The sequence below is a fragment of the Pieris napi genome, chromosome 8 (genome assembly GCF_905475465.1).
Source record: "Pieris napi chromosome 8, ilPieNapi1.2, whole genome shotgun sequence".
In the NCBI taxonomy this organism is placed as follows: Eukaryota; Metazoa; Arthropoda; class Insecta; order Lepidoptera; family Pieridae; genus Pieris; species Pieris napi.
Genome location: NC_062241.1, coordinates 5658837 through 5677792, shown reverse-complemented (window position 1 = coordinate 5677792; position 18956 = coordinate 5658837). Strand labels below are relative to the sequence as shown.

Sequence of the window (18956 nt, the reverse complement as noted above, 5' to 3'; positions counted from 1 at the left end):
TTAAATGATTATAATATAGGTACTTACCATTTTTTACCTTAATTACCAAAACAGTTTCGAACAAGAAAATATTAATAATATGAAAAGCTGTAAATCGATGACAATTGATATAGGTAAGTACCTATTATAAACTTTCAAGTAAACTCATAAAAAATATTTTCTTACCGATGTTTCAATAAAACTGTTAACTTTATCGAGACGATTTAACAAACATTTGTAAAGATTAAAAGATTTTTGTGCATACTCGATCTTTTATTTAATATGTTTTTTTCCCAATAACAAACAAAAGCAAATGAATAATAACTCACACGCCTCGCAACATGTTACATAAAGTAAATTGTTAAAATAAAACATTAGAAATTTTTTAAAACGTCGGCTATCGTAGAATTGCCCGGTTAATAATCGAATTGCCATTAAAATATAAAATATATGGGGCCTTTTCGTTTTTGGCGACCACTGTGTACGGTTATAAAGACAAATTAGAAAACTAGTTCGGACATACAACCAGTGAATTTTCGACGGCTTAACGATTTCATTTCAAAAGGATTTCTTAAATTATAAAAAGTGCTTATTTAAATACAAGTGGTATGGAAAACGATACTACCTACTGAGAAATTAATTTCTAAATAAAAGAATTTTCCACGCTGAACAAACTTTATTATTACTTAAGTAAAATTAAAGTACATTAAATTTTTAAAAGTACATTTTTAGTATATTTCCACATAAGTGTGCTATTAATCGTACATTAAAGTGTACCGTAACATTTATATTATCACCGTAGGTACATGCCTGCCGTAAGCGTGCATGCCTGTAGCACGAAAAATATTTCTTATCACATCGGTATTTTAAAATTGGAACCAAATAGTAATATCCCATACGAAATTTCGTAATCTTAACTTTAGACAAAAAACATCATTTAATGTAATATTCATAACAAAAGTGTGTAAGTGCTTTTAGTTTTCAACACAGGTGCGTAGTATATTAATTATTATTGTTAATAATGCTGACACTGTTTTTATGGTACTGAACTGTATTCTCCTTGTTCTACAAACTTAAACTAAACTAATCAGATAAAATATATCGTGTCATTCGGTTAAAAAACACGTGAAAAAGTAAATAATGTTTCAGCTAAAGCTTCGTAACGGATTACGAACATCTTTAGACAGAGATTTATCAGGAATTGTCATATGTATAACAATTTCTAAATAGGTACGAGTAGTAGGTATAAAAATGTCACTTAGTGCTTAAATATTTTATAGCATCGACGCAATGTTATTCATTTCCATAAACATTATAGTTCTAGTAAAGTGATTCGATATGAAATATTATGCTAATGTGATTGAGCCCTATCACTATAGAATCTGAATCGTGCACGATACAACATGAAGATAATTATAATAGATGATATCGAAATGATCGATATTCGCATTGGATTTTATGTCTTAACACTTTTGCTTAATACTTAAAAGATAATAAAACTATAATGTAGGTGACAGAACAGTTAAGTAAACCAGTTAAAAGTGATATATCCAGGGGAAAGATCCTCCATATTGAGTAACGAGGGGCCCTAACCTCTAAATATTCTAGAGTTAATACAATTTCATCATGGTATTCAGCATCTGAAATAAAATATATTTTTGTTAATGACAGCAATAGACAAGAAACTAACTCAGGAATCGTCTCTTTGTACTTCTACGAGTAGTAAGTACAAATGGCTATATTATACTTATTATAGTTGAAGAGTGTGCTCATTTAACGCAGCACAATGTTAGTAGCATGTTTAACTATTCTTTATTATATATTGTAACTATATATATACGTACAGTGTAAACTCTTTATAACATCATTCGTTATAATCAAATTTCTCTATAACGTAAAAATGAGTTAAAAAATGTTTGGTTTAACACAAAACCCATACGTTAATTTGCATACATTAACTTTAATAACACAACAGCACTTCTCTATTACGAAGAAATATTTTCATATTTAGACATCAACACACTTGTGTAATTGTTTTTATATTCAGCTTACAAAACTAACCTATGCCGAAATTTCTAAGAAAGACACCTGAGGTCATCAACAGTTTGTTATTGTTAACTGTATTAATACGTGTGCCATTATTCTTAGATTACATTGCCTGTAGGAAATTTTGGTCAATAATAACATAAATATAAATTATTGTAATTGGTTAAATTTGTTTGTTTTCTCTTTCGTCCCTATAACGTAAACTCTCTATAACGAAAAATTGCTCGGTCCCTTGAAATTCGTTATAAAGACTTTACACTGTATATTGTAATATCCGTAACTATCAAAATACGGGGCCTAAGCCTATGTTCTTTAATTATCCCATACATATAGATTTTTGAAGTTTTCTATGGGTTTAAGAGTTTTGGAATTTCTTATTTATCTACTACATAAAGTAACTTTTTGGATTTTAATAAGATTGAAAAATTAGTTTGATATCCTTATTCATAAAAAATATATCAGTCCAATGGCACCATTTTAACTCAATCACTTTTGTTCACAGCGAAAACACAAGACAGAAACAGACGAAAAATTTGGTAATTTAAGTACGATTACACTAATTTTGATTTTATGAATTGGATATGATATGGATTAGAATAATTATTAAAGTATTTGTCATTTACCTTCACATCTTACTAACTCGAGAGCTATCATGCCTTTTATTTCCTCATATTCCTTTAGAACCAACTCTAAAAATATTACGCCCAGAAAAGTTAGGTAAAAATGTGCTAAAATACTGGTTATTGGCAGAATCATGTTCAAAGAAAACCCCTAGAACGATAGGAAAAAATCAGGAAATACACTAAACATATAACTTAAATAAAATATCGCCGGCTCCGGAGAATAAAATGATAAATGCAAAATCACAACTTTACAGGAAAATTAAAAAACTGTTTTAATAAGATTACTTCTTTTGAGTCCTAGGTAGGAACTTGGGAGTTAGCTTAAATGATAGCGAATTTTTAGTGTTATCTCTATACTCAGTTGAAATTTTAAAAGATTCCACTGAACTTGAGATATTTAGGAAATAAAACATTAGACTAAATTTAACAATAACATGTGTTGCTAACATGCACTTATCATTTTATTCTCAATTAAACTTCATTCATACGAATATTATAATATAGTCCTGTCATGCTATTCTACTCTCCAGCAATGTCGATAATCTAATATTATCATCTTATTCGCGTTATTATTCACATAATGAATTTACGATATGAGTAAATTAGACGTATTTAAATTAAACTACTTAATTATAATCAACTGTTATTTATTTTGGGACCAACATTTAAAGCCAACAAAGATGATGACAAAAATAATACTTTTCAAGAAAACAAAACATAACCAAACAAACATAACATAAAGTCACTCTCAAATAAATCAGTCTATAATCAATCTATCTATCTCCATACTCAAATCTTCATAATTAAGTGGCATCTTCGAGTAAACATTCAAAATCACAAAACCTAATATTCCAAATAAAATATAAGCGAAATCTAAGTAATTTCTATCCAAAAGTATATTATAATTTTAAAAAAGTCTTCTTATTAGTTGCTCAATATTTAAAAAAATTAGTCTTCATCAGCACAGTTATCAGTTGGTGCTTCTGCCTCATCATTAAATTTAAGAGATTCATAGAAACCATGATAGTAGCTTGGTATGTCATTTGTTTTACAAAGACTTATGAGATCAGAATGTAGGGCTTTACGTATTGGCAGAGTCTCCGTGTATACAATTTTTAATTCAGGACTGTCATTAAATATTGGGTAATTTGGGTATATTGGAAGCATGTCTGTGTCACCCCGTTTGGATCTCTGTTGGCGTTCCATGTTGAACTTAGAATACTCAGCGTCAAAATCATATTTAAACCGCAAGATGAATGGTTCTGAACTGGTTACATTGATTTCCATTATTTTAGACCACTTTATTTTCTTATCTTCATCATCTTTACCCCAGTGTTTGTCCTCGAGTAATTCTTTTAATAATCTAATCTTAAGAAACTATTGCTACTAACTTACTAATCAATCAATGGACTGTATTTGTCTGATGAATAAAATTATTATTATTATTATTATGTCGTAGAAGTCACTTTGTAACATTTCTTTAATAATGTATTTCTCGCCATTTACTTTGGCACAGGGTAATTATTGCGTACATTTGATCTGGAGTATACACAACTTGGTTTTTCAGCTTACGTTCTACGTATAGTAGAATGCATCGAATCGCCCTCACTCTGGCCATGACCAGTCAGTGCCGTATGAACTGTCTGATTTGATATACACAAAGTGCTTGCAAAAAAGGTCCTTCATCCTTGAACTTTCTCTTTATGTAAATCAAAATAGTATTTGACTGTTTGGGTGCGATTATTCTTTCGATCTAACTTGATTCTTTTGACCTTCTCAACTGTTGCCATTGCCGCTCATGATCTCCTAATTTATAATACTGCTGCATAATGTCTTCTCTCTGGCTCAATGTAAATTTTTCTTCATATTTTCTTCACATAAGTGCGTTTGTCATAGACGCGGTAGGTATTATTTACTAGAATATTAAGATAAAAGCTGATATTGTGCGTAATTATGAAAAATATTTTGCTAAAGCAATGTTATCGTATATTGTTATATCCAAAAAAATCGTTGAATAAAATAATATCTTTTTCTAACTTTTTAAATATACAAAAGAAAAATCTGAAAAAAAATGGTAAGATGTATTAGCACCTCAGGATCTCAAATTTGCAATAATAATAAAACTATGATAATAGCGGCTATCATTTTGTTCTCCGGAGCCGTCGATATGTGATATTATCAATACAGTTAGTTATTATAAAGAGTTGACAAACCTAACAAAAAAGGAAAAGTAAACAAATAATATGCAAAACTTGAGCAACAACTAAACATAATAACTAGCGTTCTTTCCAAATTAACAACTTTAGATATTCTCATTTTCATAAAAAATAAATCAGTTAATATTTACGTAAGTACAAATCTGTTTCATTACAGCTTAAAAGAAACTACGTACTCGAAACAGTGAAATTAAAGTTAAGTAGTTTTATGAGAAAAAGAGTATAAATCTAATTGGTCGAAGCTGTCAGAAAGTGTGTTTATTAACTGATACAAAAAAATAGAATATAAATATGTATACTCACATCTGAAATAACGGCAATGATTTGAAAATGAGTCTCAGTAACCATCTTGCTGAATACAAAAATTGTGTCGATAAACATCTAAAAAATTAAGTTTTATGAATTTGATTTGTATTTAATTAGTTTTTTATTTATTTGTTCTATGTATTTAATTTTATATGAGTAAAATTAAATTACATAAAAGAAGAAATATAATATCGGTTCAAATTAATCATCTAATTGATGTTCATCATAAAATTATTCCACGAAATAAATCACAAGTGGTTAAAATGCGTAATAGAGAGAAAATACTGACCTTTATTTTGAGAGCAGCATTCGCATCTTTCACGGCATCTAAAAGACTTTTGTAAACATGTGTAAACTGTTTCAAGTGGAAGTTCTTCGACTCAACAGTCAAGTCTCCATTGTGAACGTATTGCTTAAAGTAATCCTTCAATAATTTCATTCGAGTCCAAAACATTTCGTAACTCAACGAAATAACAATGGAAGCAAGCATTAAAGAAACGTCGGATACTAAAAACGAGCAAAACTCGAAGAAAGAACCTGCGTTATAGGTTTTAAATATGAAAATGGTGATTATAATGTAGTGTATTAGAGACATTCCGTAAACAACAATTGAATAAATAGTGGACTTTACATTGAATCGTAACACTTTATCAATCGTCTCAACATCTGCACAATATTTAAAAAAATATGACTCCTTAAAAAAAACCGCAATGAGCGCATTAGATATAGATTTGAAGCATACAAGTATAAGTTGTAGGTATAGATGTGTAGATGCGAGAAGTAAATATTTGTACAAAAAAATAATTTGCCATATATAAAATACTATACAATAGTATTTGCAAACGAAGTTAACCCGTTTCGATGTAGACAATTCGCAGAAATGTCCGAAACAGATACGAATTGCTAGAATACAATTAATTACTGAAAATTTTCTGAACGAAAACATGATTTCGACTTATAGTTACCGTGTCTGCTCGTATACAATTCAATATATTATTATATATTTCTACATTCCAATTACATTATAGAACCTTGACTAGGCAAGTTATAATTAAGCCTTATCTGTATATGCTACAAGGTAAAGCTATCGAATCGAAAATCTACGAATGAACAATCCACAAAGTCTACTAACATATTGTTTTTAGTGATTCCTAAGAAATAAATTGATAATAAGACTCAGATATGTATAACTTTTAGCACTGCTTAATTTCTGATGAAATAAATGAAACTGTAAATGAAACGCTTAGAAGGTACAGATTGTTGAAATTATCAAAAATTTGTGCCGTCCTTACGCTCAGTACAGACTACAGTAGTAATAGCTTTCATATCATCTAAAAATGCATATAATTGCCTGTGCCTGTTTAAAACAATACATATATTTATGTTTGTGGAAAATAATGAAAAGCATGAAAAGCGACAATAAACCACATATCAATGTTCCAATCTAAAGACGATAAATGTTACTATAATTATTATATGTTAATAATTCAAAACTTTGGTAAATTGTAAGACCACAACAAGGTCACTTGCCATCAAACTTGCTAATATCGAATCGGTTAATAATCGAATTGCCATTAAAATATAAAATATATTGGGCGTATATTTTCGTATAAACCCATACGAAATTTCGTAATCTTAACTAAATATCTTTAGACAAAAAACATCATTTAATGTAATATTCATAACAAAAGCCTTTGTAAGTGCTTTTAGTTTACAACACAGGTGCGTAGTATATTAATTATTATTGTTAATAATGCTGACACTGTTTTTATGGTACTGACCTGTATTCTCCTTGTTCTATTAACAAACGTAAACTAAACTACACAGATAAAATATATCGTATCATTCGGTTAAAAAACACGTGAAAAAATAATAATGTTTCAGCTAAAGCTTCGTAACGGATTACAAACATTTTTAGACAGAGAATTATCAGGAATTGTCATATTATGTATGTATACGAGTAGTATAAAAATGTCACTTTGTGCATAAATATTTTATAGAATCGACGCAGATGGAATTGAATCTCATTAAATATAAATTACATGTTATTTATTGCTAAATTACATGGCATTTTCTATAAACATAATAGTTCTAGTAAAGTGATTCAATATGAAATATTATGCTAATGTGATTAAGCCCTATCACTATAAAATCTGAATCGTGCACGATACAACAACATGAAGATAATTATAATAGATGATATCGAAATGATCGATATTCGCATTGGATTTTATGTCGTAACACTTTTGCTTAATACTTAAAAGATAATAAAACTATTATGTAGGTGACAGAACAGTTAAGGAAACCAGTTAAAAGTGATATATCCAGGGGAAAGATCCTCCATATTGAGTAACGAGGGGCCCTAACCTCTAAATATTCTAGAGTTAATACAATTTCATCATGGTATTCAGCATCTGAAAATAAAATATTTTTTTGTTAATGACAGCAATAGACAAGAAACTAACTCAGGAATCGTCTCTTTGTACTTCTACGAGTAGTACAAATGGCTATATTATACTTATTATAGTTGAAGAATGCGCTCATTTAACGCAGGACAATGTTAGTAGCATGTTTAACTATTCTTTATTATATATTGTAACTATATATATACGTACAGTGTAAACTCTTTATAACATGATTTGTTATAATCAAATTTCTCTATAACGTAAAAATGAGTTAAAAAATGTTTGGTTTAACCCCAAATCCATACGTTAATTTGCATACATTAACTTTAATAACACAACAGCACTTCTCTATTACGAAGAAATATTTTCATATTTAGACATCAACACACTTGTGTAATTGTTTTTATATTCAGCTTACAAAACTAACCTATGCCGAAATTTCTAAGAAAGACACCTGAGGTCATCAACAGTTTGTTATTGTTAACTGTATTAATACGTGTGCCATTATTCTTAGATTACATTGCCTGTAAGAAATTTTGGCCAATAATAATATAAATATAAATTATTGTAATTGGTTAAATTTGTTTGTTTTCTCTTTCGTCCCTATAACGTAAACTCTCTATAACGAAAAAATGTTCGGTCCCTTGAAATTCGTTATAAAGACTTTACACTGTAAATTGTAATATCCGTAACTATCAAAATACGGGGCCTAAGCCTATGTTCTTTAATTATCCCCTACATATAGATTTTTGAAGTTTTCTATGGGTTAAGAGTTTTGGAATTTCTTATTTATCTACTTCATAAAGTAACTTTTTTTTAGTTTGATATCCTTATTCATAAAAAATATATCAGTCCAGTACAGCCAGAGCACGTACTTACATAATAAAAACATCACGCTCGCGGATGCTTGGGATGTACGAGCCCTGGCACGTACTTATAAAAACATCACGCTTGTGTACGATCCCTGGCACGTACTTACATAGGAAATAATTAAGCTTATAAAACTAAGGAAGCCTAACCGAGCAAAATGTACAGCCTTGGCTCGTACATACTCCCCCAGGCAAAAGTGCAAGATGAATATGTAGTGCTTTACAAGATGAATCCATTATATTATGCTTAACAGTCTCTAGGAAATGCTTAAAGTCTTATGCTAACACTTCTTACACCATTCCGCGGCACTTATCATTAACACTTAGACCTATCGGAGTCCGGTACCGGGTGGGCTCTTTGGAGTCCACTCCGAGACTGGCTGCCACTGCTTCCGCCAATGCCACTATCGATGTTTCCTGCTGCACATCAGTGTTCTTCTGTATTGGCATCATTGCTATGCCTGATGGTATCTGCTGGACGGGTGCTGCCGTACCGGTTCGACGACACCTCCGAAATAGTAGAATCGCTCCCACCACGACGAAAATGCCCAGAATGGAGTATAAGGCAATATACTGATGTATGTCGTGGAATGTCACACCGCTAATTATGGGAGCTTCCTTCCGCATATGTTCCAGATCCGCGCCTATTTTCTCAAGGCTACTAATGGTGTAGTTATTTCTTGAAATTCCAATAACATCCGACGATAAAGACACATTTATCATATTATTGATTGAATCCATATACGGCGAATACACCATTGGTCCAGTTTTGAGCACATTCTGATAATCATTATGAGCATAAATGACACCTTTTTTGTTTCGTAACATACAACCATGACCTATGCTTATTAGGCCAGTCGTGTTTAATTGCTCTGCAGAAATTTGATCGCCACACATAATATGTAACGGACACCGGTCACAACAAAAGTATAAATATGTATTCTTTCTATTCAGGTCAATCCATTCGTTATCGCATGGCATTTTCTCAAATTGACATTGGTTTTTTATTCCTGTCTTACATAAGCTGTCTTCCGCCTTCATATGATAAAAAAGCTTAGGTAAGTTACAATAATAAATATCGGAATAATAATCACAACTTGATAGTAATTGATTTTCTGATATTTGTATATATGAATTTTTTTCTTTGTTTATTGCGACGAGATCTGAAATAGGGACAATTTTGACCATCGTCAGTGTGTCACTCTTATAAGGGACAGAAATCACCTTATATATTTCAAAATAATCTCGGCTGACAAGTGGAACCGAGATTTCCAATATTAACTGCTCCTGAAGCATCCTTGCTTTAACCCTTAGGAATTTATATATATTGCCAAATTGTGTTTGACCATTAGAGATGGGCAAAGAGAGATCTGTTGAAATATGATTAGATATTATATTTAACTCCTTGCGCAATTGTTCCGAAGTAATAAGGTGGAAATTAAATCGACCATGGTAAATATCTGTGATGGTGTCAATCAGATATTCCTGCATATTTTTCAAATTAGCAAGTACGTTTGTTGCTGAGATGCTGTCAAGTGTAAACTGAGTAATACGCTCTAGACTATTGATTTCAGTAACTTGAGTACTAATAGCCTTCTTCACTTCGTTTGCGTGTCGATTTATTAATTTTCGTAAATTATAATTTTCTTCCTCTGAACGCTTCATGAGATTGTATTCAGCTTCCAGAACAGACGTCTGATTTTTCCACAGGTTTGCCAAATGCTGCTCATTTTCTTTAACTAAAGTGATATCCCTTTGATATTGCTCAGCGAATGACTCATCTAATACTCCGAATAGAGCGTGTGCTGCGTAACCGACACCGTTGATAAGGCCGCGCCGACGCCGCTTCGAGCGCGTGCCCGGGTGCTGTGTAAGCAACACCTGATCGTAGTATTTGAGTTCCTCGAAGCCGTGACGTAATTGGTTCATAGTAATTTCGCAATGTGTTTTTTCATTGAGGTCAGAACACATGCCTTGTAAAGTTTTAAAATATTGTTCGAATGCCTTTTCTCCTTCCCAATAGGGGTTCATGTCATAGTAAACAACGATTTTCCATTTTTCTTGAATTAATTGCATATTGCTTATTTTGTCTAAGTATAACCCCTTATTATTGTTGAATGTACTTATATTATAGTTTATCGGTTGCGTGGCTGATACGTATGTTATGAAATATATGAATGAAAGCATTATCATTAAGACGTTACCAAGACCCTTTCGTATTACGGGCCGTGGTTTTGTTATGCGTGGCTCCTTATTTTCGGCTGCTGTTTTACTATTGTCCTGCACTGGTAAGGGACTTAATTTGACAATAGGACGTTTGATTATTCCGTTCTTTGTCTTTAGCGAGACTACTCTTACGATGTTGTCAGTGCCCGGATGTAACTCTACAACTCTGCCCATAGCCCACTTTCCAGGCGGTAAATTAGCATCGTGAATGGCAACCAAATCTTGTAATTTTAAGTTTTCTCGTGGTTTTTGCCATTTACTACGGGATGTCAAGGTGGGCAAGTACTCCGACTGCCACCTCTTCCATATATCTTGGAAAGTTTTCTCCACTAAGTACCATCTTGTTCGTAAGTCATTCTCGGTGGGCAACAATGAAAGTGTCGGCCCACCAGTTAAGAAATGAGCGGGTGTTAGAAAGTTTATGTCCTCTGGATCTTCTGAAATTGGACATAAAGGCCTAGTATTTAGACAGGCTTCTAACTGCGATAAGAGTGTTGCGAGCTCTTCATACGTGAATTTTTGATCTCCGATTACCTTCTTTGTATGAGCCTTTAAGCTTTTTACAGCTGCTTCCCATAATCCGCCAGCAGAAGGCCATGCAGGTGCATTGAAATGCCAGTTTATTTCCATGTCCGTAATTGTGGTGGCGAATTGTTCACTTGTGAATGCTTGTTTTAATTCGTTATACTCGGCGTCAAGTATACGATTTGCACCAATAAAATTTGTGCCATTATCACTATAAATATGTTCCGGAGCCCCTCTTCGGGCCGCCATTCTTTTTAATGCTGCTAGAAAAGCCGAAGTAGTTAAGTCAGATACTACTTCTAAATGCACCGCCTTTGTAGCCATGCATATGAATACGGCTATGTAACCCTTTGTGCACTTGATACCTCGTCCTTTGCTACTCTTTATTAGGATAAATCCTGTAAAATCAACTCCCGTATGCTTAAACGGTCGTGTCGGATTACACCGAGGTTCGGGCAAGTCGCCCATTAATTGATATTGCATTCGAGGGTTATTTTTGACACATGTTACACATAACCTCAATTGCCTCTTCACTGCTCTATTACCGCCTACAATCCAGTACTTCTGTCTGATAAGTGATAATGTTAGGCGAGGGCCGCCATGAAAAGTAAGCTTATGTGCTTGGTCTATTATTAAGTCAGTCAGCCTACCAGTATGCGAAATTATGATTGGATGTTGCATGTCTTTACTAATAAAGGCATTCCGTAACCTTCCCCCCACACGAAGAAGGCCATCCTCTCCAAGATATGGATTCAATGTAATCAGTTTGCTTTTATTAATGTTCTCCTTTCTTCTCAAGTTCTCAATTTCATAGGAGAATTCGTCTTCTTGTACGTGACGAATTATCTTCCATTTTGCTTCTTTGATTTCAGCTAATGTAAGATGCCGTTGCCTTCTTCCCTTATTTTTTGGTAAAAGCCGTAATATCCAGGCAACTATTCTGATTGCACGTGAGAAACTACTGCAATTTTGTATGATTCCTTTTACTGTGCTATCTATACCTTGTACGAAATTAACTAAATATTGCTTTTTCTCTTCTTCCTTCGTAAAATATAACGGAGTTTCTTCGTTATTCTTATATAAGGGCAGCCATGATGGACCACTCCACCATAGAGAGTGCCTTTCCAGTTGTTTAACGGAAACACCCCGACTGGCGCAATCTGCAGGGTTTTCCTCTGATTTAACATAGCGCCATGTATTTGACGGCATGTCTTGACAAATTTGCTTAACTCTGTTGCTTACAAACGGCTTCCATTTCTCAGGTTGTCCCTGTATCCACCCCAATGTTACCATAGAGTCCGTCCAACCATAAGACTTAATGTTATTATTCCCAAAGCATGTTTTTACTTTAATAAGTAACTTTGTTAATAAAACTGCTCCACATAATTCACCTCTCGGGATTGAGATTTTCCCTTTGATGGGTACCAATTTTGTTTTGGCTGCCACCAATGAGACCTTGTTGTTTATTCGACAGTAAACAACTGCGGCATATGCTTTGTTTGATGCATCACAAAATCCATGTAGCTCTATTGCGCTGTCCGGACTTGTTTGTAGCCATCTAGGGATTCTTATATTAGAAATACTTAGTTCTAACTCTTCTTTAAATTGCTTCCATTTTTTCATAATAGAAGTAGGGATTTGATCATCCCACTTAATGTTTTGCTTCCACACTTCTTGAAAAATTATTTTCATGGCCGTGATTGCAGGCGCTAACCAACCTAGTGGGTCAAATAGCTTCGATATATCTGACAACAGCGCTCTTTTGGTTGTTTTATTCGAGAAATCAAATGATGATTGAAACATAAAGCAGTCTTCCTTCGGGTTCCAGTATACCCCTAATGTTTTTGAAATAAGATCCCCTTTAAACGTAAATATTTGTTGATTCTGATCCCTGTTAATTTTTTCCGAAAGCCTTTTCAATATTCTTGGATCGTTGGAAGCCCATTTTCTTAACATAAAACCCCCTGTCTGCAACAAATCCTGTAACTCTGTTACCATGCTGCATCCTTCTTCTATAGAATGGGCGCCATAAATTAAGTCATCTGTATAGAATGCTTGTTCTGTAATTTCCGCTGCCCGTGGAAACCGACGTCTCTCATCGATAGCTAGTTGTTTTAGCGTCATCATGGCTAAAAAGGGCGCCGCCTTTGTGCCATACGTTACAGTTGTTAGTTCGTATTCCTGTAACGGTTGAGTTTGTGTGTCCCGCCAAATAATTTTTTGCATTTTCTGATCACACTCAAAGATGTCAATATTTCGGAACATTTTCTCCACGTCTGCGGTGTATACATATCGAAAACTTCGCCATTTTAATATAAGGGATTGCAAGTCTTGTTGTAGGTTGGGGCCTGTATACATAACATCGTTTAAACTAATTCCCGTTGATGTCTTTGCTGACCCGTTGAACACAACACGTAGTTTTGTGGTTTCCGAGTGTTCCCGGGTTACACAATGATGGGGTAAATAATACCCAATTTCCGAGCCCTTGTTTCCGACAAGAGACATGTGCCCTAAGTCTTTATACTCATTTATAAAGTCTTTATATTGCCTCGCGATTTTGGGTTGCTTCGCTAATTTCCGCTCCAGGCTATGAAATTGTGCTACAGCCGTTGGTTTTGACAGACCTAAACTTTTTTCAAAGTTATCTTTTAATGGAAGTCGTACCTTGTACCTTCCATTTGCTTGGCGCAGTGTTGTGTTTTTATACAACTCAAGACAATATTGGTCTTCCGAGGACACTACTGATGGAGACTCTTCAATGTCTTCTATTTCCCAAAATCTCTGTAAGTCTTCAGTGCTATTTAGTATGACGTTGCAATGATATGACTTTAGTTTCCCACATAAGATCCATCCCAATCGTGTCTGTTGCGCTATAGGTTGTGAGGGATTTTCCCCTCTTAATATTCCACTCATAATAATTTCAGAGTAGACATCGGCCCCAAATAATATATCTATTTGGCTGCTTTTATTAAATTCGGGATCTGCCAACTCGATATTTTGTATATATGGCCATGACGGCATATTAAAGGAGTTATTTGGCAATTTATGCACTAAATTATTCATAATAAACACTTTTGATTTTAGTGTATAATTGGTGTGAATAGAAGAACAGGTCAATGTAACCTGACCCTTGATTCGTTGTGTGTTTTCCCCCACTCCTGAGATAACACCATAACAGCCTTCCCTCTTTAGTTTTAACAACTGTGCTGCCTTTTCGCTAATGATTGATATTTGAGACCCCTGGTCAATAAGTGCGCGCATGAGGTAGGTTTTTCCATTAACCCCTAAAACTTTAATTTTTGCTGTTGCTAAGAGGACTTCTGAAAAATCCTTAGAGGTCGTGTATATCCTTTTCGACTGTTCCCTTGGATAATTTTTATATTGAAATTTGCTTGTAGATGGGCGATTAGGCGAGTTCGAATTATTTAATGCATTATGTAACTTTGTATTATGCTTCTGATAGCAAACTCTACATCTGCTTGTTGAAGCACAATCCTTGACATCGTGGTTACAGAAACAATTAATACATATCTGCAGTCCTAAAACTGTATCAAGCCTTTCTTTATAATTCATGCCTATAAAGAATTTACAATTAAACGTGACATGATTAGGTGATTTGCATATTTTACAGCACGTGTTTCTATCGATACTGTCTTGGCCTCGATTGCTCACTTGCGATGACACGAATTTATTGTTGAACGGCTTATAATAAGGCCGAGGTTGACGTTTTGTAACAAGACTCTGCTGAGGTTGATTACTTGTTGTTTCCAAAGCAGTAAATGTTTTTTCTAGGAAATCCATTAAATCTTTAAGCACCGGTAACTCTTTGGGATGCTCTAGTGATGAAATATATGTTTGATAGGTGTCATAGTCTAGTTTTTGCGACAGAATATGAATTATAATGGTGTCCCAATGCTCTATGCGAATCCCTAAAATTTTGAGCCCATTCAAGCATTCCAAGGTGACATCGTGAAGTTTTTTAATTTGCCCCAGATTGTCCTTTTCAATCCTTGGAAGCTGCATAAAACTATTTAGATACGAAGTTAAAATATGTTTTTTGTTGTCGTATCTGTTCGTAATAATTCTCCAGCATGCGTCATAATTTTCGTTGCTAACTTGTAATTGATGTATGAGCCTCTCGGGTTCCTCTCTTAACCTTGATTTTAAATATTGCATTTTTTCTGCGTTGGAAAGGCTTGAATTTTTGTGAATACTTTGTTCGAATAAGTCCCGGAATGATACCCATTTTTCAAAACTTCCGTTAAATATAGGTATTTCTATACGTGGGGTTAATTTCTCATTCGGGGTGATAGAGCGCAATTTGAGATTCATCTCCTTCCTTTGGCGCATAAATTCTTCTGCCTGTTCGAAATATTTTTCTTGATATTCCGGGAAAGTTCCCGCGAGTTCGATGTCTATCTCTAGGTGACGGTTATAAATCCCATCCCAACGCGACTTTACACCCTCCCATATTTCCATGAGTTCCCACTTGTCATTGGTGGACTCTATATTAAATTGAATAGAATGGTGTTCGGAGGTCCTGAATAACACCTCCTGCATGCTGAGCAGTTCCGTAGTCTTTTGCGAATACCCCTTGTTTTTTATAGCATTGATATTAAACCCTTGTGGTGACTGAGCCGATTCTTGTCTTCCAGCCGTTCCTTGTTCCTCAGACTCGCTCGCACTAGTACTTGCCTTTGGTGTTTCGATTATTATGTCTTTGTAGGCCTGACTCAATTTTTCTTTTATTGAACGGTAATTTTCCTCTGTTCTTTCAAACTCCATTTCCTGAAAGTACTTATGCTCTGGGCTAAGCTCTATTAACATGCGGTCATGGTTGGATTGAAATTTTTCCCACAAATCTTCCAACTGAAACAGCCGCCTCTCAAAATAGTCGGGCTTCCTTTTTCTTTCTGCTCCGTCCTTATTGTAGTTATTTATTAATTTTTGAATATCCCCCCATACTGTAAGTTGTTCTTGGTATAACTTATTCATAATGATTTATTAATATAATGCCCCAATTAACAATGGCGTGTAAAAGTGCTGTATAACTTGCCCTTTTTCGAAAGGGATTACTTAGTTATTATGCTGAAAAAACGTCCTTTGCCTTCTTCTAGGTTGGAAGGACGCTGATATACTTTTTGACCGCTATGGGTCCTTGAAAATGTTGGGAGCGGACTCACTGTCGCTTGCCTCCCTAATTGACCGCTATGGGTTCTTGAAAATATTGGGAGCGGACTTACTGTCGCTTGCCTCCCTATTTGACCGCTATGGGTTCTTGAGAATATTGGGAGCGGACTCACTGTCGCTTGCCTCCCTAATTGACCGCTATGGGTTCTTGAAAATATTGGGAGCGGACTTACTGTCGCTTGCCTCCCTATTTGACCGCTATGGGTTCTTGAGAATATTGGGAGCGGACTCACTGTCGCTTACCTCCCTTTTCGACCGCTATGGATCCTCCTTCTCCTTGCTCTCCTCTTTTCTATTGATGCGGATGATATTTTCTTACTTGCTTGACGACCCAACAAACCAGCAGTGGGATGTTTTTCCACGGCGCCGATCTTCAGGATGACGGAGAAAAACGCGAACGCGATCAACTGTACGCGAAAGACCCGCTATTCCCGGATAGCTCAAAGGACCAAAATGTACGGTTCCTGGGTCATCAGGGGTTCGAAATAATAGAATAAATTGAACTTACTCTATATTTATCACTCGCGTTATACAATAGACTATGAGCGAAATAATAACTATTATGTTAATTGCAATCTAACAAACAGAGAGAGTGCCTACGTCTGGCTATGCTCCCGGGGTGATACTCCAACGATTTAGGAAATCGTCATGCTTATAAGTGACCAAACCGTACAGCCAGAGCACGTACTTACATAATAAAAACATCACGCTCGCGGATGCTTGGGATGTACGAGCCCTGGCACGTACTTATAAAAACATCACGCTTGTGTACGATCCCTGGCACGTACTTACATAGGAAATAATTAAGCTTATAAAACTAAGGAAGCCTAACCGAGCAAAATGTACAGCCTTGGCTCGTACAGGCACCATTTTAACTTAATCACTTTTGTTCACAGCGAAAACGCAAGACAGAAACAGACGAAAAATTTGGTAATTTAAGTACGATTACACTAATTTTGATTTTATGAATAAGAGGTTTAGAATAATTATTAAAGTATTTGTCATTTACCTTCACATCTCACTAACTCGAGAGCTATCATGCCTTTTATTTCCTCATATTCCTTTAGAACCAACTCTAAAAATATTACGCTCAGAAAAATTAGGAAAAAATGTGCTAAAATACTGGTTATTGGCAGAATCATGTACAAAGAAAACCCCTAGAACGATAGGAAAAAAATCAGGAAATACACTAAATATATAACTTAAATAAAATATGTGATATTATCAATACAGTTACTTATTATAAAGAGTTGACAAACCTAACAAAAAAGGAAAAGTAAACAAATAATATGCAAAACTTGAGCAACAACTAAACAGAATAACTAGCGTTCTTTCCAAATTAACAACTTTAGATATTCTCATTTTCATAAAAAAGAAATCAGTTAATATTTACGTAAGTACAAATCTGTTTTTTTTCATTACAGCTTAAAAGAAACTACTTACTCAAAACAGTGAAATTAAAGTTAAGTAGTTTTATGAAAAAAAGAGTATAAATCTAATTGGTCGAAGCTGTCAGAAAGTGCGTGTTTATTAAATGATACAAAACAATAGAATATAAATATACTCACATCTGAAATGACGGCAATGATATGAAAATGAGTCTCAGTAACCATCTTGCTGAATATAAAAATTGTGTCGATAAACATCTAAAAAATTATGTTTTATTATGAAGTTGGTCTGTATTTAATTAGGTTTTTATTTATTTGTTCTATGTATTTAATTTTATATGAGTAAAATTTAATTACATAAAAGCAGAAATATATTATCGGCTCGAATTAATCATCTAATTGATGTTCATCATAAAATTATTCCACGAAATAAATTACAAGTGGTTATGGTTAAAATGCATAATAGAGAGAAAATACTGACCTTTATTTTGAGAGCAGCATTCGCATCTTTCACAGCATCTAAAAGACTTTTGTAAACATGTGTAAACTGTTTCAAGTGGAAGTTCTTCGACTCAACAGTCAAGTCTCCATTGTGAACGTATTGCTTAACGTAATCCTTCAATAATTTCATTCGAGTCCAAAACATTTCGTAACTCAACGAAATAACAATGGAAGCAAGCAATACAGAAACGTCGGATACGTAATACGAGCAAAACTCGAAGAAACCACCTTCGTTATAAGTTTTAAATATGAAAATGGCGATTATAATGTAGTATATTAAAGACATTCCGTAAACAACAATTGAATAAATAGTGTACTTTACATTGAATCGTAATACTTTATCAATCGTCTCAACATCTGCACAATATTTTATAAAATATGACTCCTTAAAAAAAACCGCAATGAGTGCATTAGATATAGATTTGAAGCATACAAGTATGACTTGTATGTATAGATGTGTAGAAGTAAAAGTATGTGCGAGAAGTAAATGTTTGTACAAAAAAATAATTTGCCATATATAAAATACTATACAATAGTATTTGCAAACGAAGTTAACCCGTTTCGATGTAGACAATTCGCAGAAATGTCCGAAACAGATACGAATTGCTAGAATACAATTAATTACTGAAAATTTTCTGAACGAAAACATGATTTCGACTTATAGTTACCGTGTCTGTTCGTA

General features: G+C 34.0%; 2 protein-coding genes and 1 long non-coding RNA gene across 3 annotated transcripts; all 3 read right to left on the bottom strand.

The window, feature by feature from the left end:
* Positions 1-1218: 1218 nt before the first annotated feature.
* LOC125052080 lies at positions 1219-6352 on the bottom strand. Its single transcript, XM_047652753.1, has 4 exons — positions 5460-6352; positions 5168-5245; positions 2649-2796; positions 1219-1619 (listed from the first exon to the last, which is right to left on the bottom strand). The coding sequence occupies exons 1-4, from the start codon at positions 6114-6116 to the stop codon at positions 1456-1458; spliced, it is 1047 nt and encodes a 348-aa protein (XP_047508709.1). The 5' UTR covers positions 6117-6352; the 3' UTR covers positions 1219-1455.
* Positions 6353-10471: 4119 nt separating this feature from the next.
* LOC125052001 lies at positions 10472-17231 on the bottom strand. The gene is made up of 3 exons (XM_047652641.1): positions 16629-17231; positions 10668-16568; positions 10472-10504 (listed from the first exon to the last, which is right to left on the bottom strand). Exons 2-3 carry the CDS (start codon positions 16188-16190, stop codon positions 10472-10474), a joined length of 5556 nt encoding a protein of 1851 aa, XP_047508597.1. The 5' UTR covers positions 16191-16568; positions 16629-17231.
* A 171-nt stretch (positions 17232-17402) lies between these two features.
* LOC125052029 lies at positions 17403-18695 on the bottom strand. Its single transcript, XR_007117393.1, has 3 exons — positions 18255-18695; positions 17954-18031; positions 17403-17542 (listed from the first exon to the last, which is right to left on the bottom strand). It is a non-coding gene; the product is annotated as an uncharacterized LOC125052029 (long non-coding RNA).
* Between the last annotated feature and the right edge of the window lie 261 nt (positions 18696-18956).